The sequence below is a fragment of the Plectropomus leopardus genome, chromosome 3 (genome assembly GCF_008729295.1).
Source record: "Plectropomus leopardus isolate mb chromosome 3, YSFRI_Pleo_2.0, whole genome shotgun sequence".
Taxonomy (NCBI): Eukaryota; Metazoa; Chordata; class Actinopteri; order Perciformes; family Serranidae; genus Plectropomus; species Plectropomus leopardus.
This window is the reverse complement of record NC_056465.1, coordinates 32,150,538-32,176,149: the sequence shown is the minus strand read 5'-3', so window position 1 is coordinate 32,176,149 and position 25,612 is coordinate 32,150,538. Positions and strand designations below refer to the sequence as shown.

Sequence of the window (25,612 nt, the reverse complement as noted above, 5' to 3'; positions counted from 1 at the left end):
AGTAAATCCTTAGACGCCCCCCACCTTTGCCTTTGTGCACCGTGAAAATGTCTCTCTTCCTCATCCTCTCCCATCATGACTGTCCTTCCTGAACAGATGGTAAACACATCACTAATGTCTCGTCTGTCTGTTTGTCCATGCTGTGATGCAGCGCAGAGCCGAGCTGCGAAACAAGGACTAAACACATCACACTGGCAAAGAGGCACCGCTTCTCCAAACACCAAGAGCGTGAGAATAACAATGTACCTGTGCTTAAGTATTCAAAGTACACTACTTAGCTGATTTTAACTGTTTGTTCTTTAGCTTCACCTCTACCACTGTCACTTAATGATGCAGTTTTCACAAACTACTGTATACACAAGTCTGCAGAAGCCTCATGTTGATTCAAGCACTGTATTTAAATACAATTTTGGCATACTTGTACTTTAATTAAGTATTCCACTTTACAACATTTATCTGAAAGCCAGAGTTAATTTACAAATTAAAGAGTTTGCACAAAAAACATAAAGAACTTTTCAAATATGATGATATCATTTGAGCTTAAATGATCAGTTGTTTATTTAATTTTCAGAAAGTTATTTGGATAACTTCTTAAGATTTTTTCTTGCAAAAGTGCCAAACATTTAATGGTTTCAGTGATGATTTGCTGCTTTTCCTTATCTTTAATTACAACAAACAATATTTTTGAGGTTTGGACTATCTGTTGGACAAAATGAGACATTGGGAGATGAGCTCTGAGCATTTCTCACTATTTTCCTTTACAAAAGAAAACAATTAATAATTAAAAAAAAAAAAACAGTTAGGGATGTCGTTTGGTCGATCCACCACTTTTATCTTGACTCAAATATATCAAAAACTATTTATACGGCATGCCACAAAATCTGATACACCCATAAACACATGGGTTCCCAACCTTTCAAAGACTTTTCAAGGACCCATAATGAAATTTAATAACCGTTCACAACAAATACCATGGACAGAACTGTAAATTATTGTATGAAAACTAAACAGCAACCTAATCCATTCATTAATAGTTGGTTACGTTTGTTACATTATGTGGATGGTTATCCATGGAAGAATACTCCCAGAACTCATTTCATTGAACACAAAGAAATTCCATGACCTTTCCAAAACTTTCACTATTTTTTTTACAAGTTCCTTGATTTTTTTTCAGGCATGGAAAATCAAATTGTGAAATTTTCTAGGTTTTCTATGAGCGTGGAAACCCTGTAAACACAAGCTTAGCTTAGCTTGTTAGCATGGTGATGATAACATTTAGCTAATTTAAGCATTATCCGTCAACAAAAATGTCTGTGAGATAAATACACAAGTTTTCTTGTGATTCACATTTTCTAACCCGCAAAGTACTCCTGCAGATGTGAAGAAAAACTGAAAACTTAAGAGATTTGTCATCCTTGCTGATGCTGGTAGAGCGGATGATGACACAAGGTGGTCGTCCTCGACTGACAAGGGGGCTCTTTGGAAGTGACGAGGTAATTAAAACTCAGGTCATCGGAAAAGATACACAGGGCATTACAGTTTATGTACACAAAAGCACGCTGAACAATAGTACACGTATTGGGCATGTAGTGCATGCCATTTTTTAGTGCAGCGAATAAAAAAACAAGGCAACATATGTTAATTTGAAAGATTGAATCACAGAAGTTTAATGATTTTTCAATGTCAGCTTAATGACATGTTAATGGATTTTAATGTCAAATTACTGAAACATATGGGGAATTATTGACTGTTATAAATGCATAATGAGCAAAAATTCTATTCTTAAGTAGATATTTCTCATAGTCTGGCCACCTCCACTGTCGTTAATGTCGGTGGACAAAATATTGCAACCAACTTTCTCTATAATTTAGTGCAGTGCAACATCACCACGCACTACAGCCTCCAAAATGGCCACAGAGCTGTGTCAGCACCTCTAGACACAAACAGAATATACTTCATAAATGTGAGATTTACTGCAGGGCTTCTGTGCTGAATAAAGTCTGATTTAGTTAGGTGTAGTGTGGCTTAAGGAATTTGTGTTCATTATAGTAATTCATGTAAAAAATTGTTTTATTTTGTAATATATTATGACATATTTGACCAAATGCTTGCAGCAGAAGTTTTGTCCGTTCAAAGATATAAAAAAAATAAAGTATGAGCAGAGTCAGCTGACTGCAGGCTGCAGTAACGCAAACTTGCAAAAAAAAAATAAAAGTGTGATTCTGCAGTTTAACCTCTGTATTGTTATGTTTTAGACAGGATGTGGAGTAGCGGTTGGTGCAGTGTGAACGAGGACATCTGAACTTGTGATCCTCGCAGCCAGATGTGCAGTATGTGAGTCAATGCTTAATTCTCTATTTTACTCCTAATAACCACATTAAGCAACTGAATATTAGTTGAAAACGTATGAAAATCTCAACACAAACATGACCACCCAAAGTGAACACGCAATCATCAAATCATAATTCATGATGCCTCTCAAACACACAATAGACAGCGTGTAAAAAGGCCGTAAACACTGTCACGGTCATGTCTGGAGTTGTGACAGCAGAGGAGCAGATATCTCCCTCACAACACAGAGACATCACAACTGCAAACATGAAAGAGAGAGCACAAAGCGTCTTAAATAACTCAGAACAGAAGAAAAAAAACAGTGGGGTGGAGAAGATGGAGAGTATCGGTGCAGGAGAAAAGGAGGAGGGGGTTTGAGGGGGCACATGGCAGGCGTATGAGAAAGCAGCCCCCTCCTCTAGCTCCTCCATCCCGCCTCCCGCTCATAATTAGCGGTTCGGCATTGGTGCTCGTTTTGGGTTACTTTCATTCCTTTTCGCATTTCCATGAAAACAGCAGTGGGGACAAACAGGCCCACATGTGTCTCCAAATGCACCAGAACAATAGAAGAAGAAAAGTGGGCCATATGAGTTCACTGCAGATAAAAGCTAGAGCGGGAAAAACACAGGAATTAGTGAGGTTTTTTCCCTCGCATGTTTTCAAATCAAGTTTTCCTATTGGATACAATGCAGCATGGAAGGCTGGAACAGCTTATTTTTGGCTTCTACTGGCATACACCGTGACAGGCAGTGGAAATTTTTCCAAAAAAGTATCGAAATGCAATAGCCCACATGTTCAAGTTACTTCAACACATTCTGTGTATTTATGTCATGTGTAGCTCATTGAAAATACATCTTTCTGTGCGCTGTATCTAGCAAACATGTGGCCAATCAGTCTCTATTTGTCCTAATTGCCCTAAACATATCCAGTATTTTGGCAACTGTTCTGAAGCACTTCTGACAAATCCATTCACAAATATTTTTTCGATGCGTACATGCTCAAATCGGCCGCTCTGGTTTCAGTCTCTTACAGGATGTTTGAGCATGTGGTCTTTGGCACTGCTGTCCCAGATACACCCTCCTGCCCCAAATCTGCACAGAAATAACGAGACGCATTTCTACAAATCAACACATACCCAGTTGTATTAATAATGAAAGATAAAAGGGTTAGGGGAGGAGACAGACACAAGCTTGGAGGAGGAAAAAGACATTCAAAACCAAGAAAGAAAATACAAATAAAATGGAGTGAGAGGATGACAGAAGGACTTTTAACTACCTCCAGACCCCAGCAGAGAGCCCTGAGGGCATCTTTCTATTCTCTGCACCCAGACGTCAATCACGCTACGAGGGGAGTGGGGGGGTCTATAAATCCCTCCACAGATGAGTTTAATCTCTACATGATTCCAAGCACAACAAAAGGCAACCCTGCCAAATGAAAAAAAAAACAAAAACGGGAAGCTGTATGCATTCGTTTCATCTGCGTAGCTCCTAACAAATGCAAATACCAGCTCAAGATGAAAGCTGAAAACCAGATACAGCTAATGTTGTCACAACCTATAAACACAGAAACATTTAAAGGTCCAGTGTGTAAGATTTAGGGGGATATATTGGCAGAAAGTGAATACAATTGTTTTCTTTGGTGTGTAATCAGCTGGAAATAAGAATCTTGAGGTTTTTGTTACCTTAGAATGAGCCATTTTATAACTAAACAGGGAGCGAGTCCTCGTTTATGGAGATAACCATGTTACACCTGCATGTTTCTACAGTAGCCCAGAACGGACAAAACTAACACTGGCTCAAGGTAAGACCATTTGTGTTTTTTTGTAAGCCAATGTAGTTAGCAGCTCCTCCATGGTTAGAGTCAGAAAAACACTGTTTTTTTTTTAAACAAGAAACTGCTTTATTCAGTGTTGTTACTGAATGAAACCACCAGGTCTTAAACTTTTTACAGGTTTTTTTTTTCTTTTTTAATGACTCATGTCATGGGGTGGGAGTTGGTTGTGGCAAGCAGGGCCTGGATGGGCAAAAAAAAGTGGGTACATTTGTATAATGACCTTTCATCTGCCTGTCTTTGTGAAACTAAATAGAACATCCACAAATAAATATATTAAAAATAAAAAAAAATAAATAAATGAATGAAATAAAATAAATCGCCTGGTCTGTTTTTTTTTGTTTGTTTGTTTTTTTCAGAGAGAGGAAGAACTCATATCTGCAGGTGCTGCGGCATGCTCAACAGGGTAGGAGAGACACTTTATTCAGTCTTTTTAACCTGTCATTTGTCTTGGAGAGAAAGCAACTTCTGAAGATATTTCGGCTCCCAATGAACACTGAAGGAAATCTGATTAGGAGAAGTTTCAGCTGGTTGGGGTCTGCAATCCTCACCTCGAGCTGCGACTAAATACCCCTAAATCTCACACACTGCACCTTGAAAGTTAGAGCGGACTGGGGTCTGTACGCTCTGGTTGCTCAAATCAAATGCAGAGATGCTGCAGGACGTGTCTCAGATTGCTCCGCCATGAAACCTTCAAACATTTAATCAAAGAAAACCTTTAGAGTCAAAGGTCTCTGCAGGTCACAGGATAGACTGGAGTTATTATTGCCAACATGACATTTCCATTTGACACACCACTTTACAAACACTGTCAGAAGTGGTGCACTCACTTAGCCGGTAATAAAGACAAAACTGACCCTGTCACAGATACATATGAAACAAACGTGGCTCCACCTGATCATACACTCCGACTGCTTGGATCCAGCCTCTTGAGCTATGTGGTTACACGTGGGGCACTGCCCCAGGGAACTATGGGTAATTAATGACAGAGTGAGGGTGGCAGGAGTCTGTCTCTGATTGACCCGCTTTGACCCTCACTGCTCAGTTGCCATAGCGATCGGTCAGCCTCGTTCCCTTTGGGTGACTGGGTGAATCCCTTGGGCGACAAGGTGGTCTGCAGGGTGGGCATGAGTGAACAGAGGGGTGGGGGTGGAGGAGACTGGGGTTGCAGATCGGTACAATTACACGCTACAGCAAAGAGGAGTCCTTGTCCCACCTTTTGCTCCACGACCTGAGGGGGGTCACTCCTACTCCCCCCCTACCTTACCCCATTCATCTCTGAGAACAGGATGCTAATCTGTGCTCATCCTCAGCAGTAGCGGGCAGTACTGAGCTGCTTTGTCCCAAAATGTGTGGGGTCAGCAGGAAACTGGACAAGCAAGTTCTGAGAGATTACTGTCCACTAGCTCATCAGGCTGAACAATCAACATCAGTCAACCAAGCTCAGCGAAAATGGACTGTCATGTGTCTATCTGCAGCACTAAAAATATGCTAATTCTGAGAGGATTACGCCTGGAACACACTGCGTACGTGAGCAGCACGTGATGGCAACCTTGCCGAACTGCAGCATGTTGCACGCTCACAGTGTCGACGCTGGTAGCGTTGTTGCTGCGATGCTTCTGTAAGGCTGCCTGCTGCTATGAGAACTGTATTTCTGCATTTATAAGCACAAATTCCGCTAATTTATGCATATAATCGTGCAAGCTTCTTCAAATGTTTTCCAATAAAATGCCTTTTGTCAATAACTGATGGGATTCTGTCAACAGAGATGTTGGTGGAGGACTTTAATTTTGAAGTTTGAGTGAAACAGATGTAATTTTATTTCCTCATCTCTGTGACAAATAAAGACATTGAAACTGTAATAAAAGGCTGTTTCTGCTTCACATGGTGCACTGCTGCATATAAGTAATAGTGGTTGCACTGATGCTGTGGTCCTACCCGATGCCAACTACTACTGCCATTTTTATTATTAGTCATACCTCCACTATTATTATACACATATGACTGTTATTGACACATACATAAATTACAATATTTGCATGTAATAAATATGCTATCATAAATTGCACTTATTAATTTTTATGCCTATTGTTTACCATTGTTATATGTTATGATATTGTTACTATTATTATTGTTGTGCAATATCTATTGCAGGTCTGTTCGTCCTGGAAGAGGGATCCCTCCTCAGTCGCTTTTCTGGAGGTTTCTACCATTTTTTCCCCTGTTAAAGTCTTTTTTTGGGAGGTTTTTCCTGAGTCGTGGGAGGGTCCAAGGACGGAGGGAAGTCAGATGCTGTAAAGCCCTCTGAGACAAATTGTGGTTTGTGATGAGATTTATTAATGAAACTGAATTGAACTGAATTGGGGATGGATATTTGGCATTAAAAGAGAATTCTTTTGGTCTGGCAAAGGACTGCGTTGCTTTGTCAGCCGGGCCTGTATGACTATAGGTGTAACTCTGCTAATATACTCTTCACCCTTTACTGATCAATCACAATGAAGTCCTCAACCTGGCTAAAGGTCTGTAATCTCGCTCTGAGGGGTCATCCAGTATCTGAAGAAGACACTCAAAGGTCCTGGAATGTTTCTCTGTCTCCATTTCAGATCAGACATACAGACACAAAGACACATGTCCTGTGGGCCGTGACCTTCGCTGGCCTGTGCTCAGCAGGTAGTGACAAATGACCTGTTAGTTAATCTGTCCTGAGGTGGAGCTTTTCTACAAGGAACACAGAGCCTGTTTGTGACAACAGGAAGTTGAGACACTGTTACCAGGATAAGCACATTAAAGGATGCACATGCATGAATGCATGCATGCACACATGGCCGCACACACACTTACTTACACACACATCTGGGTATAGTTTCAATTGCAGAGCAGCATGGAAAAAATGAATATAAACAGCGAGCGATGACATGTTAAAATGAAGGATGAGGCTGTGTGCCAGTTAGAGGAATATAAAGGTATGAAGTGGTTCGTTGGCCAGTTTCATCTGAGACACTGGGTCATTGTTGGGTCTCTTGCAACCCCCGCCATCTTCCCTAATGGTCAGCTTTTTCTACGGCCCTCCTTGTTAACAATCCAAGGGTGAATGCTGGGCATTGTGGGATTTTCCCCAGTCTGTGGTGTCTTGCTGGAGCGTGCTCAAGTGAAGTCTGACGCCAGGAGGCCAAGTCAGCAGACCACACTGACCTGATTCACAGAGGATGGAGAGTGTTAGTTGGAGCTCTAAGAGCCCCCCTCTGATCACGTTCCCTAGACCACCTCACCCAAACACTGTGAGATGACAATGCAGCACAACAGAGTTCTGAAACGGCTAAAGTGTGAGAGAGGAGTGTGGACGATCTCCAGGAAAGATCAACCATTTCATTCGCCAAGTTCGGTTTGAGCAAGTGTGAGAAAAAACTTTGGCTGAGGCTGTGAGAAACATTCAGTTTAAATTCTGTAGAACCCTCAAAAACACAGATTCGTGAGAGGAAAAAAAACTCCAGGCCACATGAAAAATCCTCCTGACGAGATGGGTTTTGACTCCACAGTTAAACACCCGCAGGAAAAAATAGAGCCCAGCCCCAAAAAAAAAAAAAAAAACATCCGCAGATGTATGGAGCCAGGTCAAGGACGAAACTCTATAACTGAAAAAAATCTGATCTGAGAATGTATAGAAGAACCTAAGTGGGGGAAAAAAAAAATCTTTGAGCTTTGAATGCCAAAAAATATAAATCTATGAATCTAAATCTGAATCTGAACATAAAATCTGCAACTGAAAAAAAAGACCTCAAATCTAAAAATAAATAATTTATTCAAAATAATATCAGAATTAAATCAAAATTATGTCTAAATTGAAAGTAACCTTTTCCTACACTTATTTTTTTTATTTTGAAAATGTTTTGGCTATTTTTATAATTCAAGATGAAAACTTGAACTTGGTTTCAAATTGATTTTTTTCAATCTTTCTTTTTTAAAAATGAGCCTTGATCTGGCTCCATACAGATGCACATGTGAAGCGAACTCTGAGAACAGAGAGAAAAAGACTGCTTTAAGTAGAAGAGAAAATGTTTAGTGCCTTAAACCCTTAGGAGCCAATCTAACTCCCTCAGCTTTAACATTCAGAGTGCTGTAGCTCTATAATTCTACAGCTATTAACACCAAAGCAATTCCTATAAAGTTTCAGTTCACTGGGCTGAGATATAGATTTAGTAGAAAGATGCTTAGTAGAACATTTAAAATGCAGCACATGCAAATTACTATTGAGCTGAGAAAGTGGAGCCACCGAGGTTTAATATGAGGCAACTTGATTGAGCCTTCTTGTGTTCCTCCATTTTCCACGGCAGACGGATTGAGCACAATCATAGCCGGCAGGATGGCGAGGCGATTAGGGATAAGTAATGCAGAAAGCAGAGCGAGCCAAGCACCTATCTGTCTGAGAGGAGCGAGGTAATGATAACAGGAAGTGAGATGAGTTGGTCTTGCCCTCTGGCCTACCAGCCCATCACCTCTGTTAAAAAGGTCCCTCTCTATAAACAGGCCTCTCCCTGCCTATTAAACAGATAGTACATTAGGGCCTGAGCTGTGCAGAACAATGTAAACACAGCCGTCTCAGGGTACCGGCGCTGAGAGGAGCCGGGGGGAGGACGAGGACTACAGCTTGAGATGGGGGCTATTCCTGGGTCTTCCTGGGAGTGAACTCCATCACAGCTCCTCTCTCCCGCTGTAATCCTCTCCAACTAAACACAGGAAGGAAGAGATAGGTAAATAACTCACTCTTCTGATAAACCCAACTTTCCTCTAGTTTTAGAAGGCTTGTTATGCTACAAAACACAGTGGCGCGGACTTGAGCGGAACATGGGAGTTCATGTGTATGTTTGCAGAAACATCACAGAGATACAACAACATATTTAAAGGAGTAGTGTGCAAAGGCCCTGACACATCAAGCCAACATCCAAGAACTAGCAGCGATGACAACCCCCTACTGTGTCACCCCTCACATTGCCATGTCTCGGTCAAAATGTTGCACAGGAACACACCATACGCTACACACTGGACCGTTAAAGGGAGTTAAGGATAAAGTGTGGTTTGGAGAAAAGGGACTAACAGACGACGATAGCAGAAAGCCAGAGAGGCCACTTTGTCAAGCGGCAGACAGGAGTTGATCCTGAACCTCCTGTGGCTCGTTCTGTTAGAGGATCTGTGTAGCTCCAGGGGTTGAGGGGGCTTCAGAGAGGGCGCACTGGGGCTGTACGAGGGGAGAATGTGGTACTGAAAGCGGATGGATGGGGAGACGGTCAGTCCGGGTCAGTCCAGATGTGAGGCTGTTAAACAGTGGGGAAGTATAGAAGGTCAGTGCTGGACATCTTAGGGCCGTGCCCCGGAGTCATTCACACCCCTTTGTTACAATCTTCAGCAAAACACAGTACCCCCCCTCCTGTGTGGGGGCAGCGGGGACACAGCAGAGATGGAGAATAAGGGGAATGTCTGGGATGTGGGGACAGGCTCCATACCCTGGGGAAAGGCCAATTACAGGCTTAAAGCCCCCTGTCTGTCTGTGGCATGCAGCTCAGATAAGATGAAAGTTACTCAGGACCAATATCAACATTTTTCCTTCTGTTGCCGTAAGAAATGATACAATCCAGATGTTAGATATATAACTGTGTGTTAAGTATTCTGCCTTCTAACGGTTTTACATAACAGGAAAATGACAGGTTTTATTGTCAGGCTACTGGCGTACTACAGACCTGCGGGTTTGGGCATCTACAGGTCAGTGTACGTCCAGGAGGGGGCAAAGGATTAAGGTGAAAGGTCACGAGTCTTTAGGTCAGCACACCCTCAGTACGTTTACATGCACAGTTTTGTCATTTTAGCTGTAATGTTTAAATGTACCACACTGAAGCTAAGCAATGCACTGCTGTGGATGGGAGCTGTAGCAAAACGTACTGTAACAACCTAAAAAGACCCACTTTAAAAAAATCAATCAGTTTAAGCAAATACTAGTATGTTTGGAATATTTTTTTTTGACTTTATCTTAAACACTAACTGATGGAAGCGGTGGTAGACAAGCATCTCCCCTGATGTGCTAAGTGAAAGTGCTGTTTTTGTCAATGGAGTCTGGTGGCTTTGAGATAACGGCTTTAGCTCCCCGTTGGAAAACATTTTCTGACAGCAAGATTAAGCAGTGAAAATAATTAAAATATTTAGTACAATTACACTGATAAAGTTTTTTTACAAAAACTTATCAACTGAGGTAGCGTTTGCTCAGCAATTCATTTCATGTATGTGACACTCGAGTTTTCTACTTGGAGGCCACTCGATGCCTAAAAAATGCAAAACAAATCAGCCTGACAGGTAATTTGGATACGAGCCGTCTCAGTCTTGGTTACAAGAAGGGATGGGAATTTTATTGATATTGATACCATTATCAAGACTCCTTAATGATCTGAGTCCTTATCACTACCACCATCGATACATTTCTATTATTTGGTGGAAAGACGAGGCAACATTTTAAAAATTTTTAATACGTTGAATTAAATATTTACTTTCTTATCTTGGCATCAGTTGTTTTAATTATGTATTTTAAGATGATTAGAAGAAAAAACTAAATATTCTTTTTCTTTATGATACATTTGATTACATTATTTTACAGAGCCAACCTTAAACACAACACAGTGAAACCTTGTGCAACCTCTAAAGCTAACTGACTTTTATCCTGCTGATTTCAACTCAGATTTCAACATTGGATTATTATTTTTAATTGACGGGTCTTGCTACAAAGTTGCTACAGAGGATTTGCTTACCACTGCTGTTTTGAGTAGATAATGATGAAGACGGCACCGTCATTCAAACATTTTATCAGATAATCGATTTATGCGGATTGGTGATTGGATTTAAAGGATGTGACTCAACTCAAGATGTAATGTTATGTTATAGGACTCAGGGGACTAGATAGAAGTATCAATAAACTCAAACATTATCGACTTTTGGGTTAAACTTTTTTTATGTCCTGGTAGATGCTGACATTTCCAGAACAACTCATTTGGATTTTTATCTTGTGTCAAGTGCAATAATGAGGGCAAATGAACAATTTTCATTGTTTATACAGAGAATTTTTCCACTTCTGTAAATGAATGTCAAGGGGATTGGCTTTGGGTTCATAGCTTGTTTTCAACTTATATACACAGTTTTTCAGACTAAAACACAAACACTCAGCAGAGACAGAGATAAGCAGCAGGCCGGCAGTTTGAGTGACTCATGGGAGACTGGGGGACATACGGCCGTGCTGTGACCAGTAATAACTCGGAGCTTGAATGTTTGCAGAGGCCTGCCCCAGTAATCCCAGCAGAGTAAAGCAACAGGCCGGGGTGAGAGAGGTTAGCTCCTCTCTACTGCACCGCTGTCATCACTGCCATGTTCAGTGATGTGACAGCCAAATGAACAGTCGACTAACACAGCACACTCAGAGAGAATACGAGCCTTAAAACGTCTGTTGTTACATGAAAAAAAATAGAATTACTGCTTCGTGCATGCATGCCCCTGCGAAACAGTCAATCTGCACTTACAGTTCACATCCATGGCTGTTAAAAACATGGATGCCTCACACACGTCTGTCCCCCGACAGCACAGAAGCTAATCGACTGCTAATTAGGAGTGGTGTCGGAATATATAGTATATATCCTTTGGTTATTTAAAGCACATTTGGGGCAGAGACAGCGCAGGAGCACATCAGTCAAATTAAACGTGCACCCTAACTTTGCAAACGAGTCTAAAATGATGTTTTGACTTACAAACATCTTTTAATCGCTCCTCTCACCCACTGATGTGATCTCATCAGCTGTGAGGGGATCCACAGATCAATTATCCACCCCCCGAGTGACAAACTGCTGCAGAGTAAAACAAAGAAGTCATGGAAACTCCACACTGCATTCATGCACTCGCAAAAACATTGGATTTTAGAGTAAAGACACAGAATAATATTTGATAATGACTTAAAAAAAACAAAAACATCGTCAGCTACCCCCACACATACACTGTTATTCTGAAGTCCACCAAATTCTAATCTGTTCATCTTTGAGTCCAAGTGAACATTTGTGCCAAACTTGTAGAAATTCCCTCAAGGTTTTCTTGAGGTAAGATACTAACAAGAATGAGACCTTTGACCACCAAAATCTAGTCAGCTTATCATTGAGTTTGTTACAAATCTGAAAAAAGATTTTCCTTGAGCTGTTTTTGAGATATTCTGTCCACAAGAATTAGACAGAAAAGGTCACAGTGACTTTGACATCTGATCACCCAAAGCTAGTTTATTCTTGACTCCAAGTGGATGTTTGTGCCAAATTTTAAAAATAAAATCCCTCAAGCTATATTGTGTTCACAAAGATGAGACAGAAGAAGTCACAGTGACCTTAACCTTGGACCTATGACCAACAAAGTCTAATCAGGTAATTTTTGAGTCCAAGTGGATGTTTGTGCCAAATTTGAAGAAATTCCCTCAAGGTGTTCTTGAGATAACATGTTGACAAAAATGAGGCAAATGCACGATCACAGTGAACTTTGACCATTAAAATCAAATCAGTTGGTACTTGGGTCCAAGTGAAAGTTTGTGCCAAAATTGAAGAAATTAATTTAAGGCATTTTTGAGATACCCCGTTCAAGAGAATGGGACGGACGGGCAACCTGAAAATATAATGCCTCTGGCCTCAGCTATAGCTGGCATGCAGGTTTACAAAAATTGCAGCTGCGACTTGTCAGCTCTCTGTGGGAGGGACGTACAGTAGTAGTGTACATGTTTAGTTTGGTGAGGCAGAGGCTCTGGCTGGGCCGTTGATGGGAAGGTAGCGTGCATGTGATGTTCTGGGAAGTGGTGAAAGAGTGAGTCTGTTGAGCTTTGCCTTGGCTGCACCACCTGGGTCAAGCACTGAACACGTCTAGCACACATTCTGTGACTGCGGGCTGGAGCTGGACCAAACCCGCTCAATCTGACCCATTCAGACCCACCGAAAACCGGTTACATGCCAGACAGCCAGGGCCTGGGGCAGCAGGGGGGTTGTAGGTGCAAGCAGGGTGGCAGTGCCAACCAAGAAGATATCTGGCCATCTTACGCAAATATAAGTGCGCGATTTATTACCTCCTCGATAGAGCAGTCTCCATAAAAACAGTGTAACACAAAGTGTCTCACTAACCACATTTAAATTACAGTCCGACTAACAGGCCAACAGTCATAACCACATCTGCACTCCTATCTTATTAACCTCACAGCTGCAAGACCCTCACAGGTATATTTCCTTTTAAGTAGAGGCTGAAATTAATCCTTTGAAACCTGAGCATTGCGGCTCGATATCTGTCAAAAACATGGGAAGAAGGCAATGAGCAACGAAGAAAGAAATGACCTAAAATATAGCAAGGAACTGGTAAAAAGTAGAATAAATTTACCTGAAAATTATATTGGAAAAAAAACAAACAATTAAATGATCTGGAAAAAAAGTGTTTATAATTTATAATTTTTTTGTAAAATTATTTGGAATATTTAATTCTGATAATTAGAAATAATTTTACCCTAGCTGTTTTCTTTTTCCGTAGTTTTTCCCTTGCTTTTTAAAAATAATTTTCTAAATCCAATAGCTTTTTGCAATTTGTGGAACATTTCTTACCAAGTTGCTCATTGCTGTTTTTCCAATGTTTTTGAAAGAAAGCGCACCAATTTTGGTCAGACTTCAAACGTTTAATTACTTATGAAAGGTGACTGAAAGCAGCACAAGAAAAGTGATGTCACTCCAGGTTTCAGAAGGTTAAAAAACCTGCAGAAGCACAGTTCATGTCTGTGGAGCTTTTTATGTGTTACAGCACATTTAAGCATTACCTCATGACCAAAAAAGTTTTAGTCCGGGTCACAAAGTAGCTATTACACAGTATTTTATACCGAGAAAATGTGTGCGTAACTGTTTGGAAAGGCATAAACTACACCAGGCCATGAACTCAATGGCCCCTCGCCTCAGTATGTCCACTACCCACTCCAGTGCACCACAGAGGCCTGAATGACCTCCCACTGTCCACCAGCGACGGGGCGTCCAGCTCTGCCCAGTCGTGTCCACAGCAGCCCTCACACACTCAGGCAGAGCAAACACAGCCCAACCGCCAGGCCAGGGCCGAGCTGAAAGGCATTTCATCCCCGCCATTTTGTAATGTAATTAACTTCTCTCTGTCCAAGTCGAGCCAAAGCAGAAAAAAAAACATGGAAATTAAATAAACAGACGGGGCACAGAGGACACACAACTCATTTCCCTTAATACCTCAATAAAACTCAAACCCGTTTTGATTGCAAACACCAACTCTCGCATCGCGCTCAAGGCTCGATTATGAGATTTGATTCGTGAAGAATGTCATTTTGAGCCCACGCCAAAAGCTATATATACTGTCCTGATGCTAAATACAACAACAGTCTGTTATTAACATCAGTTTAACGAGACTCAAATCCACCTGGAGACACAGTCACCTAAAAGTCCGGCTGGTTAGGAGACTGAAACTACAAAAGAGTGGTGAGAAAGTTGTACTTTAAATTATCCAGGTACGGCAGACAACCAAGGGGGATCAAAGCAGAGTCATGAAGTAAATGGATACTGGAAGTATAAGCCCTAAAGTCTTCTTCCTTTATTTAATAAACCAACGATGGCCCCAGCTGAGGACCAAGGTTTATGAGGTTGTTTTCAAATTCCAATTTGGCATGGGGCACTGCTGCGAGCTTGTTTTATTTTTCCGTGATTTAGTTTAATAAGATCCTAAATACTCTGCTGTCCTACTGCTCGCTTTACAGCTCTAAGAACATAAAGTCACTCAATGAAAATAGTAAGGTAAGAGAAGGAGGACACAGCTTTCGTTAGCTCACAGTGCAAAGTTCAGCCCGGTGCTGGTGCTATGTGTGTAAGACAGTTCCTAAAATTTTTACTGAAGATCTTTATGTCAAATATGCCAACATCAGAAAGCCCATCAGACATATTCAGTAAACAACGGAAGTATTTCATATCCAAAAAGCAGTATGAGGAAGTGAATAGTTATCAAATTCTAACCCCTTCTTTCAGTTTTATAAAAACAAACACCCTGAATTAAAACATGAATATTTCCAGTTTCTGCCACAATATTCACCATGCGCACCACAATCAAATCAAACTAGAGTTAAGATAAAACAACAGCAGATCAATCGGACTAAACACACGCGCACACACACACACACGCACACACACATTACAAAACAAAGAAAACACATCATTACAGAAAACAAAGTCACACATTTTCAATGCCATACTACAGCTGTTCCATAAATTAACCGCTTTGACTGTAATACAATGATATTTTGGGTTAGCCCTCAATGTTTCTTGAACGTACAAAACTTTTGGATACAATTAGAAGCTGATTCATACTAATAGAAGTTGATTATTAGAAGTTGATTTTTGGTCTTGCACAAGATTTGAACCATTTTGAAATCAACCAGATTTTTTGAATTTAAGCATTTCTAGCTTTTTACTGTATACTGTTTTACTTATGTCCTGATATTCTGCTGTTTTATTATTGTTGTTGAAAAGTGCCCATAAATAAAATGTATTATTATTAATTTGAGTGCTTTGAATTTGATAAAGAGAGGATTTGTTGGTTGTCTGTATGTGGTTTTTTCTGTTATGGCTCTTTTAAAGGATGAAGATTGGATTTGTGTTTGATTGTATGTATTTCTTCACATGACCGATAATAAGTTGTATATGAGAGCACAAAGGAAAAGTACAGGGTGTATAAAGAAGCCTGATTCAGAAGTTCTTGTAATATATTTTTATTGTAACAATCTCTCATATTTTTTTATCCATGATATAATTTATATGTGGTTTCCAGCATCAGTTGATCACCACTGAAAAAACTGATGTGATGACTGTCTGGTCTTGCATTTTGATTTATTCTAACACTCTTCCCTCTGTCTCTCCATCAGACTTGCCCTCTGACCTCTCCTCAGTCAAACACACGTGCACATCCGCCCCCGTAAACTAGACCTCTTCCTCCTCTAAACTAAAAAGCCTCTAAACAACATGATGGAAAATCTGGCTTTTTCGCAGTGTTTACTGGATCCGAATGTTTTCCCTACAAACACAACTGACCTTGTTTATGAAGGAGAGGAATCTGCGTTTTTTCCCCTCTCTGTCAGTTTAACACAACATTCTGGCCGCCGTCTAGCGAACCGCAAGCACCCACTTACCTGCTGAGCATCGGTAATAAAATATTTACCCGAAGGGAAAGATGTGAAAGAATAATTACCAAGTTAATTACAAATTGCAAGTGAATGTGCTGTTTTTTTCTCGTCACATTGGGCCTCATGCAGCTAAGATTCTAATAAATGTCTCTGACATTTTCTCTTGATGGAGAAAATTATAAAAAGTCAACTCCAGATGCACCAAATGTTCTTTACCATCTAAATCTGCTCTGACACAGGTGTGCTGAATGATGAATCCCACTTGATCATAAGTAACCCATTAGCATGGTAATGCCTCCTTAGCACTTTATAAGGGCAGGTGTTGCACCATGTGCAAATACTCTGCAGAGATGCCACCACAAAAAGCTGTCAGAAGAACTTCTGCAGTCAGATATATGTACTGTTAAATACATGCAGACAAAGAAAACAAGACATTACAGGATCATCAAGAAACCCAGTAACATGTAAATGTAGTGCCAGCAGCTGTGGTGGAGGAAGTATTCAGATTCTTTACTAAAGTAAAAATACTTATGCCAAACTATAAAAACACTACGTTACTAGTAAAAATTCAGTATATAAAATGTAAGGGGGTATATTGGCCGTATTAAAATAAAACATAATACTTAAATTTTCTGAAAATCATCTGAGAATAAGAATCGGTGTGTTTACATCCCCTAACAGGATTACAGCAGCTTAAATCAAGTTAGATTTTAGACTTTTTAAGGCTTTTTAATTCCACTCTGAATTAAGTTTGAAACACATTCTCTAATAAGCAAAACTGAAGAGGGACAATTTCATTGCCCAAATGTTTATTTTATAAAAGTTAGATTATCTTTGCCATTTATTCCAGGAAAGCAGCAAGTGCTCATATTTGAGAAGCTGTTACCAAGAAATCTGAACCTATTTTTTTATGTTTTTTAAATTGAAGAGTTGTGTTTCCTCACAGTGGAGAATCAACTTCTGGACTGTGAAAACTAGATGTTTTTTTTTTTATTTTGGTAAAAGTGACACAAGAGTAAAAGTAAGTCAATATTGGTAATTCCCAGAAACCAATGGAAACTAATGAAACATGAACAAATGGAGGATACGAACAAAGAAAAAGAGAAAATTTGTTCGTATATCGCTTTCTGCATGAGGCCGACTGCTTGGGACAGAATTTTAAAAAACATGTGCGAGTTCTTTACGTTATTTGATCCACATCCTTAATATAAAAAAAAAATTGCTGGCATCTGAGTTGGATATTCTATTTTGAAAAGAGCTTTCATCGCCCGTAACACATATGGATAATAGGTTTGTGAAAGATGAGTACGAACCTGCAGCAGCAGCCTCTCGAAGGCCAGGCAGGCGTCCCAGCGGGGCAGGCCCGGGTGGCGGAGAGTCTGGGCCGTGGCCAGGCCCAGCTGGAGCACCCCGCAGTGACTCTCTAGCGCCTCCCAACTGTTCTTGAACAGCTGCGTGTAGGAGCACAGCTGCTCGGGGGTCACACGGCCTGAGAGGGAGAAGAAGATACTGTTATTATCCGAGGAGCCATCTGAAAATTCATTGATTAAAATTATACATCTAGTGGTTGATGAAGTACCTGAAAGCCATACTTGAGTGAAGTTACAGATATCTTACTAGAAAATTACTTTGGTAGATGTTGAAGTCACTTAGTAGAATCTTACTTCAGTAAATCCCTTTGAAACCTGAGCGACTTGAGCGTATTTCAAATACAAGGAAACAAGGCAATAAGCAACTAGACAAGAAATGACCTAAAAAATATTTTTAAAAAAAGTAAAAAGTTATAAGAAAATGACCTTTATTGACCAAAAAAAAGTCGTAAAAAAGAACAAAGAACAAGAAATGACTTGAAAAAGTGCTAAAATATAATAAAAAAAAATCTGTAACCTTATTTTAAATATCTAATTATAAATGTAGTTTTCTTAATATTTTTCCATAGTTATTTGATAATTTTCTAATGACTGTCTTTCTCTCCCTCTTTTTTTATTTAATTTTTTAAATGTAATCTTAAGGTCACTTTTCTGCAAATTATCATTTATTTATTTTTTCATCCATCTGTCCGTCAAACCATATCTACCTACGGTTACAAATAAAGTAACTCCGACTGGTGGTCTGATGGTCTTTTGTGTGCCATCTGTTATGATGAAGTGTACAAGGTTGCAAAGGACACACACGCACGCACACACGCACGCACGCACGCACGCACGCACGCACGCACATACACACGCACAGAGTTGTTCCCCCTGATGGGAAGAGCAAAACAGAATAAATAGACAACCTTTTCCCAAGCATAACAGCCTTTTTAATAACTATCATACACTCAGCTGAGGGCAGAGGGGAATGACCGATACCAAGACAGACCATAATATTATCTTAATGAGCAAAAACTCCACAGGCTGCCAGAGAGCGAGAGCCGTGAAAAAAGCGTGCGTCTTGCAGTGCCAGACAGGAAGCAATATTCTCTATATGTGCGCGATTCCGCTGGTGAGCGGCCTTCGGTGAGATGTTTGTATGAGTCACAGTCTGTGACTAAACCTCACTGAGTTTGTCCTCATGTCCACTTATAGCAGAGGTGCAGGAACGCCGATAAGAGCCCCCAAGAGCTCGTCTAGTGTGTGACTAATGAGTGTAAACCAGGTTTTCTCTGAACATTTATAGAGGCGGCAGAGAGAGGGACTGGACTCCTCACACCGTTAAGGACCCTCTGCCACCCGTCCCGCGAAGAGACACAGGAAGAGCGAAGTAAAGGGTGCTAGAAGGAGGAGGGGTGCGCAGGGTGGCCTGGAGGTACGAGGGGCTGTGTCAGGGGTCTGGGATAGAGAGGGGGCACACATTAACTCCCCATAAAGCCTACTTCTTCATGTTGATGTTCTGAACCAGCACCAGATGTGGGAGTATTTCCTGTTGGACTACATGGCCAATGTTTTCTTTAACAGGGCCAAACACATGACTCGAAGAGAAACAGACAGGCAGGATGAAAAATGAAGCAGAAATATCCAGAATACTGCATACAATACGGAGTCATGTCAAGTAATAAATGTAAAGACAACACTTTTTAAAAAAAAAACTTTGTTTAACTGAATGACAAAGTCTATGGATGTGAAATATGTTCAGAAAGAAATTCGGAGAGAATCATCCAGGGAAGCTCGGAACAAAAACTAATTTTCAGGGCAGCTGATAAGTAAACCTGACAGCGGAGAGATTTCTGCCAGTCTGTCTGTTGGGAAATGTGTTTTTCAAGCTGAAGTGAAAGAGTCAGTGTGTTGCACGGCACTTTACAAAAGAGAATTAATTTTCTTGCTGAAATTATGGTAGTTTTTGAAGAATGAGCTCAGTCCAGACATATTCAAAATCCTGAAAAGCTCTATTGTGAACATATCCAGCCATAAAATCCTGGCAGTTTTACCGAGGTTCGCTAAGCTTGATGTGCCAACCATAATTCAGCGTAGAACCAGGAAACACGTCCAAAGCGAGCGCCAAGCATAATTTTGCCCGAGAATAGGCGACCAAAGAATGGCACACTGTAGGCCAAATATAATCAGACTTTACAGCTCGGGTAGATCATGTGAGGGCTAAGTGAGAAAATGTACGACATTGGAGAAAAAAAAGGAACTTAAGAGGAGAAAGCCACACAAAAGCCTGTTCTCCATTACACAATCAAACAGCCCTGGCTGAGCCTCCTCAGCTCTTATCTATGTCACTAAACTTCCCTCAAAATGGCTCTGCGATTCCTCAGGCATCTTGTTGCCAGATGCAAAGTGAATCTCAGGGTGATGATCTGTCAGCTGAGCTATGGTTTCCAACTCGGGTGTTTCTGCAGGAATAGCAGAACTAGAGAAACTCTCATTTTCAGCCTCTAATAAATAAGACTGTACATGTAAGAAGACGCTGCAGTTGTGCCTTGAATTGATTTTTCCATGTTGATTTTAAAATTTGTTTCACAGTTTTAATTGGGCAAATATACACTGTATGCCTTTTGGTGTTTTTTTCAGCTGATTTCAATGTAAAATTAGATACACCTTTAATTTCTAGTGTCTGAAAACAGCAGCAAGCTTTCATGTGAGTGAAAATATAAAGGGGAATGAAAATTACATTTTTTTCTCTTACCTGTAGTGATATTTATCAGTCTAGATTGTTTTGATGTGAGCCGCTGAATGTTGGAGATATCAGCTATAGAGAAGTTTGCCTTTTCTTGAATTTAATGCAGCTAGATGGCTCTTGGCTTGTGTTGCTCAAAGGACCAAAAATGTATAAATTTGAAAACTCAAAATCAATGTCTTTTTCCAGAAATCATAACCTGGTTACTCTAACCACAGACCTTGTTGTGAGCAGTTTCATGTAGTGACTATTTACCGAACAACACTTAAAATATTTGATAGACTTCTTTCCCATTGCCAGGAAAGCACAGCTGTGTACACGGCTCTACAGTAGATGAGTATGCCTTTCTTTTTTTTCCTTTTTTTTGAGCTTGTCACATACAACGTCATGGGCAGGCTGGAGAACACGTAAGTCATGGAGAGCAGCATACATGGTGGATACTTCTTTCTCTATATCTCTTAATTATTTAGTCTCTCTTTCAAACTCGGCGCAAACTACATTTGAATCTATGTTAGTGGGGGGTTTTGCAGTGGAAAGCAGCTGCAGTCGTGATTTCTGAAAAGAGACATTGCTGTTGAGTTTTTCAAAGGTATTTTTTTGCTGCTATGAGCACCAGAAGCTGAGTGCCATCCAGTTCAATTGTATTTGAGAGAAGGCAGACATCTCTACAGCCGATATCTCCAACACTCAGCAACTCACACCAAAACAATCTAGAGTGATAAATAGCACTACAGGTAAGAGGAAACATGTATTCTGATTTTGTAAACTGCCCCTTTAAAATGATATTTCACGTCACGTATATTATGTTCTTAATGTTGCATTCAATTGATTAGACAATGGAGTAATTTCAGTTATAAGCATGTCTGTTTTGTTCTCCAGTGCTGTGTGCCAAAAGGTTTTCAACAATATACAACACTGTACTGCTCTTTAAATATCACTTCAGGATGGCAGAAGAAACCTGAACCTTTGGGCTGTTTTAATGTTCTACTGAGTGCATTCATTGCTGAACCCGCCATAAAACAAATCACATTTTCAGCCCAATGCTATAAACAGTTTGAGCTGCTGCCCATTTTAGCCCGATGTGCAGAAGTGGCAAGTGAGGCTCATACATGATCAAAGTGCCGAACAATGCAAAAAGGGGCAGGGGCCAGCAGTGATTTAGTCCGCTTACTGGAAGATGACTTGCATTCTAGGTGCACAGGGTTACTCAAGGGCTAAGTCTGATGTCAGCTTGGAGCTGAGTGGTGGCTTGCCTCAGCAGCTGGACAGCCTCATAAGTAATTCTACATGGATGGGGGACACAGGAAGGCCGAGAGACTTTTATTTATGCACTTTAAGATGAGAAAAGCCCTGGTGCTTTTATTTGTAAATGCATGTCGGGGCCCCTTTTAAAACTCTACAGTACAGGAGTGGAGAACACGGGCTGCACCTACACATTACTCAGACCTTTTTTTAGTGTCTGTGTTGTATAATAGTTTTTATATATGGTTCCTCTTCAGTTAAAAATGCATGCAAGTGATCTGGGGATTGAAATATCTTCTGAAAAAAAAAACATCACTGCAGTATGTATGAGTTACACTTCAAAATAGTGCTTTGTCTCCAGTCAATGGACTAACTTCTGATTTTCACAAGCAAAATCTGAACTTATTAGGGTGAGATGCTGCCATCCAAGCTGCAGACGTCTGTTCAAGACCAACAAAACCGCTTGTGATTTAGCAAGTCATGGTTACATATCTAGCAGCTTTTAACACCAAACATGGGTGTTTTGTAGCAGCCAGTCACTGTGTTTTCAGCTGATATATTGCCATGAAAAGTGTTATTTTTTTAATGAAAGAGTTGTTTTTTTAGACAAATCCCTACATATAGAATAGTCACATGAAGAGTGGCTGTCATTACAGACATTGCTGTATTTCTTGCTGGTATAGTGCCCCGAAAAGTATTTGTTTCTTATTGAGATATCGCTGCTTTCCTATCAGGAATGTGCTCCCCAAACCACCGGGTATTTTAAGCCAATAATGTTCTTTTTCTAACCATAACGAGGTAGCTTTTGTGACTGAACCAAACCACACATTAACCACAGTGTTGTTGAAACAAAAAGTTTCGACATTAATGTTGAACTTATCTGCTTCATAATAATGTGCAAATGTAGCAAGTCTGTGGTTTGCAGAAACATACAATGGCAACATTTTTGTCTGTTTGAATATTGGTTAAAAATCGTTGTTTTTTCACTGAAGTTGATATCTATACATTGTGATCTATGATGATATTTTCTTTCATTACCCTGTGCAAGATTAAGATTAAACTTTTTACACCCCAAAGGATTGTCTTTTTGTCCTAAAAACTTACAGAATTATGTTCATAACCAAAATGAAACTAGATGAAGTGCAAAGCCTTTTTGCTATTCAACAAAACGCATTGTGATCGTCACTTAAATTATGATTAAAAAAGGAGTGATGACACTGTAAAATATGAATACTTATTCAAAACGATTGTGATATTACTCTCTCCAAAACCTCCCTGCTTGAAATGATGAATGCAATCAATTGTCTGCTCGAGCCTCACTCATCTCTGCTGCAAAAAGAGCAGTCTGCACCGCAGGAAGAGAGGCCCTGTCAACACATCTCATTTACACTGCAGTATCAGCGCACGCAATATATACACAAACCGTATAACCTTGTGACGCACATGTGCATGCATACATACATACACACACAGATGAACAGATAAACGCACTTCTACGGACGATGAAACCAAAGCTGTCTAACTAATTCCCCGCTAAGAGCAAAAACACCCAAGATAAACACTGGACTCGCTGGACGCAACCACATACATAACCACACACACACACATGCGCGCGCGCGCACACACACACACACACACAGAGAGAGAGCGAGGGAATTTCATCATCCTATTGTGCTATGAGAAACCTGACGGGTCATACTTCGGCTCTGAGAAATGGATTATTTTCTCTGTCTCTCTCTGGATGATCTTATCCTGTTGAGATGAAAAGAAGCCAAGTGGAGTCAGTGTGTATGTGAGAATGCGGGGCCTGTAGTATCCCGATACAATATTTTCTCCACTGATCTGCATAAACCTGCCTGAGTGAGAATGCAGTGGAAAAATTCTCATCTCCTAGAGAGTGAGTGGGCACTGAGAGAGCAGATAGGTATTAAGGCTAAGCGTTTTGTGTTACTGGCTTTAGCCCGGTCTCATATGAGCGGAGCATGATGGATTGAGAACTCTGCCGGTGGTGCTGGTGGGCAGGATGGGAACCGTGGTGGGGGGTGCGCTGGGAGTTTAAGGAGGCTTCATGGAGTCTGGTCCTGTGCCAGTGGGGTATAAAGGTTTAGTGTGTGAGGACTCTGACGGTGCCCCATTCTCTCCTCGCTTGTCTCTTTCTCTTATCAGGGTTCATACACATTTTTATCAATAAATTTATGGCTTTTTCATGACTTTGAGGCAAATTTCAAGGCCATACACTCTCTGAAACAACCATCAATACTACTTGTTTATTCTTGTTCATTTCAGATTTTGAAAGAAGTTTTTTTTGGTCATTTTGAAAGAAAACATTTTGGTGATTTATTTACTTTTTTAAATTTTTGGTGATTTTTGAAGAAAAAAATCTTCAAGAAATTTGGCAATTTTCTTTGTTCTATGAAATGTTTTGGCATTGTTTTTCTTTTGAAATATTTGGGCTATTATTAAAGAGATTATTCTTGGAAATTATGGGGATTTCTTTTCTTCATTTTTTTTTGCTGATTTTCAAAGACAATATTTCATTTTTTGTTTAAAAAAAATATACATTTTGTTTACTCTGAAAAAAAAATTCCTTTAAAATAACTGGGCAATTATTGGGCAAAAGTGAAAATGTAGGTGATTTCTTTTCTTCAATGCATTTTTGGTGATTTTTTGAAGACAAAATGTGGCAATTTTTCTTTTCATTAAAAACTTTTTCATAAAAAAAATTGGCAGATTTTAAAGAAAGAATTTTAAAAGAATTGTAATTTTTTTTTTTTTTACATTTTTAAAGAAAAAATATGGTTTTCTTTTTTTTTAATTTTTGGGAATTGATGATAAAAATCACCAAAAATCACACCATTTATTACGGTCAGAAACTCTAAAACTTTTTGAAAATATTTAGTTTTTTAAAACTTTTCCAGGCCTGGAAAATACTACTTGCACATTCCATGACTTTTACAGGCTTTTCATAACTGTACGGACCCTGTCTTGTTTTCTCTCTCAGGAAAGACATTAAGTCAACAGACTGTCAGTCTGCAGGCGGGAGCAGCTTTACTGCTCCACCTTCTCCATCCTTTCTTGCTTTCACTGTCACTCCTGATCTCTTTGATCTTTCTATTTCTGCACCTCTGTCCTCTGTTGTTGTGCATTTGTCTAAATACATCCACAGCGTAGCAGATTTATAGAGGGAGTGCTGTTTAGCACAAATGTGTGAAGGGAAACCACCCTGTGTACGCAGATGCTTGGCAGAGTGTGTGTGTGGATGTGTGTGTGACCTCCAACATATTACAACCTGCTTGTTACGAGAGACGAGACCTTCTTTACCTCACAGATTATAGGCGCTTTGGGACCACAATGCCCCTCCCTTTTAACCCCCTCCCGCTCTGCCAGATGCTAACCTGCATATTAGTCCTGTGTGTGTTTGTGCGAGCGTAGTACAGCCATTACCAATGTGAGTCAGGGGGCAGTGGAAAGGTGAACGTGCACGAGGGCACTGTACGCTTGCGCGTGTAATGACTTTATTTTTGCGTGCCTACACATATTTTTACCCCTCACTTCAGCCCCCTTTGCTTCATTAACAAACAACAAAAGTTTTCGAAAGTAGCGCGTGTGTGCGTCTGTGTGTTTGAGTGTGTGTGTGTGTTTGTGTGTGTCATGCAGCCAACATGTGGTTCAGATTTCCTCTGGGGCCACATGGGCAAATACACAGCAAAGGCAGAGAAGTTGGGGCTCATTAGGGGGCGCTATGGTCCTGCTCCAAACACTAAACACACACTTCTCCCTAAAAATATATATAAATACCCACTCATGATGCTTTTATTTGATGTGGCCATGTTTATTTATATTTTTATGTGTACTTTGTTTGAACTGTAGCATTCTTATTCTTATGTGTATATACAG

General features: G+C 40.2%; 1 protein-coding gene across 1 annotated transcript in view; it reads right to left on the bottom strand.

Annotated features, from left to right (window-relative positions):
* Positions 1–25,612, bottom strand: part of scfd2 (sec1 family domain containing 2) — a 124,978-nt gene that overhangs the window by 83,478 nt on the left and 15,888 nt on the right. Inside the window, exon 4 of the mRNA XM_042483276.1 lies at positions 17,689–17,864. Within this exon, the coding sequence (XP_042339210.1) occupies positions 17,689–17,864 (176 nt within the window). The remainder of the gene's footprint in view (positions 1–17,688; positions 17,865–25,612) is intronic.